At 52.9% G+C, this 1,871-nt stretch overlaps 1 protein-coding gene across 1 annotated transcript; it reads right to left on the reverse strand.

Annotated features, from left to right (window-relative positions):
* Nucleotides 1-3: 3 nt before the first annotated feature.
* Nucleotides 4-1,865, reverse strand: LOC123177572 (probable indole-3-acetic acid-amido synthetase GH3.7; the record flags this gene model as incomplete). The annotated part of the gene is made up of 4 exons (XM_044591247.1): nt 1,690-1,865; nt 1,498-1,599; nt 560-1,395; nt 4-191 (listed from the first exon to the last, which is right to left on the reverse strand). Coding segments are annotated over exons 2-4 (1,026 nt in total), but the record flags the coding sequence as incomplete, so codon positions are not given.
* Nucleotides 1,866-1,871: the final 6 nt, after the last annotated feature.

The raw sequence follows: 1,871 nt of genomic DNA on the forward strand, positions 1-1,871 counted from the left end.
GAGCATGTATCCAAGAGGGCCAAGATGGAGCTCAATAGCCTGTGAAATTGCCCTGAGTAGTTCCTCCTCGCTTATCTTCTCATGGTCTATACTTAAGATAACATCATGTCGTCCCGAGAAGTGGAACAATGGTGTTGCATTATAGAAGCTAGTCACGGTGAGAAGGTCACCAACTCGGTACCTGTAAAGACCTGGTATGGTTTGCATATGAAATCAAATCATAGCTACTGAACTAATAAATAATTCTTACGCAAGTTGGCTAAACACAATAATTCCTATTACTTTTCATCAATTATTATTACTATTATTGGAATCCTTTATCTGTATAGGCAGACAATGACCGGTTGCATGCTCGGGATTACGGGGCAAGAACATTTGACTTAAAGTTTCATATTTTCTTTATTTCTTGGAACTAGAAACTTATGTAGAGTCTGCTTTTACAAAGACAATGCCAGGCAAAAAAGTCTATTCTAAAATAAAACACCGAGTGAAGTAGGGCAATATACAAAAATCAAGATACTTCAAGACTTATATAAGGAGGAAGTCTTAGCTAGCTAACCTGCAAAGGTGGTGACAACCAGCTCATAGGTCTGACCAATTTTGACATCCACAAGATCTACAAGCTTCATCTCACCGGGATCGCCATCGTCATCAACAGTAGGAGTTTCTTCATCACGAGGCTGTATCTCGACAAACTCAAAGTAGGCGATGTTAGGAAGCAACGCATACGACGCATGGCTGGGCGGGTCGAGAGGCCTTAGATTGACTCCGGCGGCACACTCGGTAGATGCATGGCAGGGCGAGACTATCGGCAACCGGCCACCGCAGTAGCTCCAGAGGATCGGAATGTACTGCGCCATGGAGCCGGTGACTATGGTGAGGGCACACCGTGCCCGCGGCCATAGCCTGGTGACAATACCGTCCCAGGGCCTAGCAGCGCACTCCGACGCGACCGCGTCAGCCAGTGCCGGATCGGGCCCTCGCAGGTATCGCTGGATGACGGCGTCACGCAGGGGCGCATGCGTTATCCGGCCACTGAGGCTGCCGGTGCGGATGTCGGAGCACATCTCCTCCCAGTTTTGCTCCAGGAACTTGATGGCTCGGACGAAGCTGTTGGCGAAGGAGGTGCCGACGTGGTTCACGGAGTCGCGGTTGAGCAGGCCGCAGAGCAGCTGGCAGTACATGCTCTGCTCGGCGTCCGGGCAGAGGATGGCCTCCATGGGGCTGGTGCACCGGTCGAACCCGCCCACCTCGTGGTCCTGGAACTGGCTGCTGCAGTAATAGGCGGTGGTGGCCGCCTGGACCTGAAGGCCGGACGGCGTGTGTTCGACGGGGAAGGTGAGGGTGAGGCGCATCCCCATGCCGCGCTTGCTCTCCTGGTCAGCATGTAAATGCCTGGATCGAACAACGCCATCTTGATTACTATCTTGTTGAGATCACCAAACTTACTGGACCAAGCGAGCAATGCAATATGTAATACTACGTGTTTACACGTACATGTTCCTCACGAGTGCCTGGACACCATAGAAGAAGAGCTTCCGGTCGAGCTCCTCGGCGGTGGACGGGAAGATCTTCTGCTTGCCACCAGATGTGCCCGAGCTGCACGCCATGACACAGAATGAAGGTACATAAAAACATGTTGAGACATGAGACGGCTGGCACCGCACCGGCCGGCTCAGCCTAATTTACCTTCTGAGGAGGTGGGTGATGGGCTCGGAGCAGAGAAGATTAGTGGACGACGACTCGCGGCTGGAGGAGGCGATACGATCCACGTACGGCTTGATGTCGTCGTAGCCGGAGACAGGCACACGCTTCTTGAAGGCCTCCCAGAGGTCACCGTCCGGTGGCAAGCCGCCGTCCGGGCGGAGGAG

The sequence above is a fragment of the Triticum aestivum genome, unplaced genomic scaffold (assembly GCF_018294505.1).
Source record: "Triticum aestivum cultivar Chinese Spring unplaced genomic scaffold, IWGSC CS RefSeq v2.1 scaffold93094, whole genome shotgun sequence".
NCBI classification, from domain to species: domain Eukaryota; kingdom Viridiplantae; phylum Streptophyta; class Magnoliopsida; order Poales; family Poaceae; genus Triticum; species Triticum aestivum.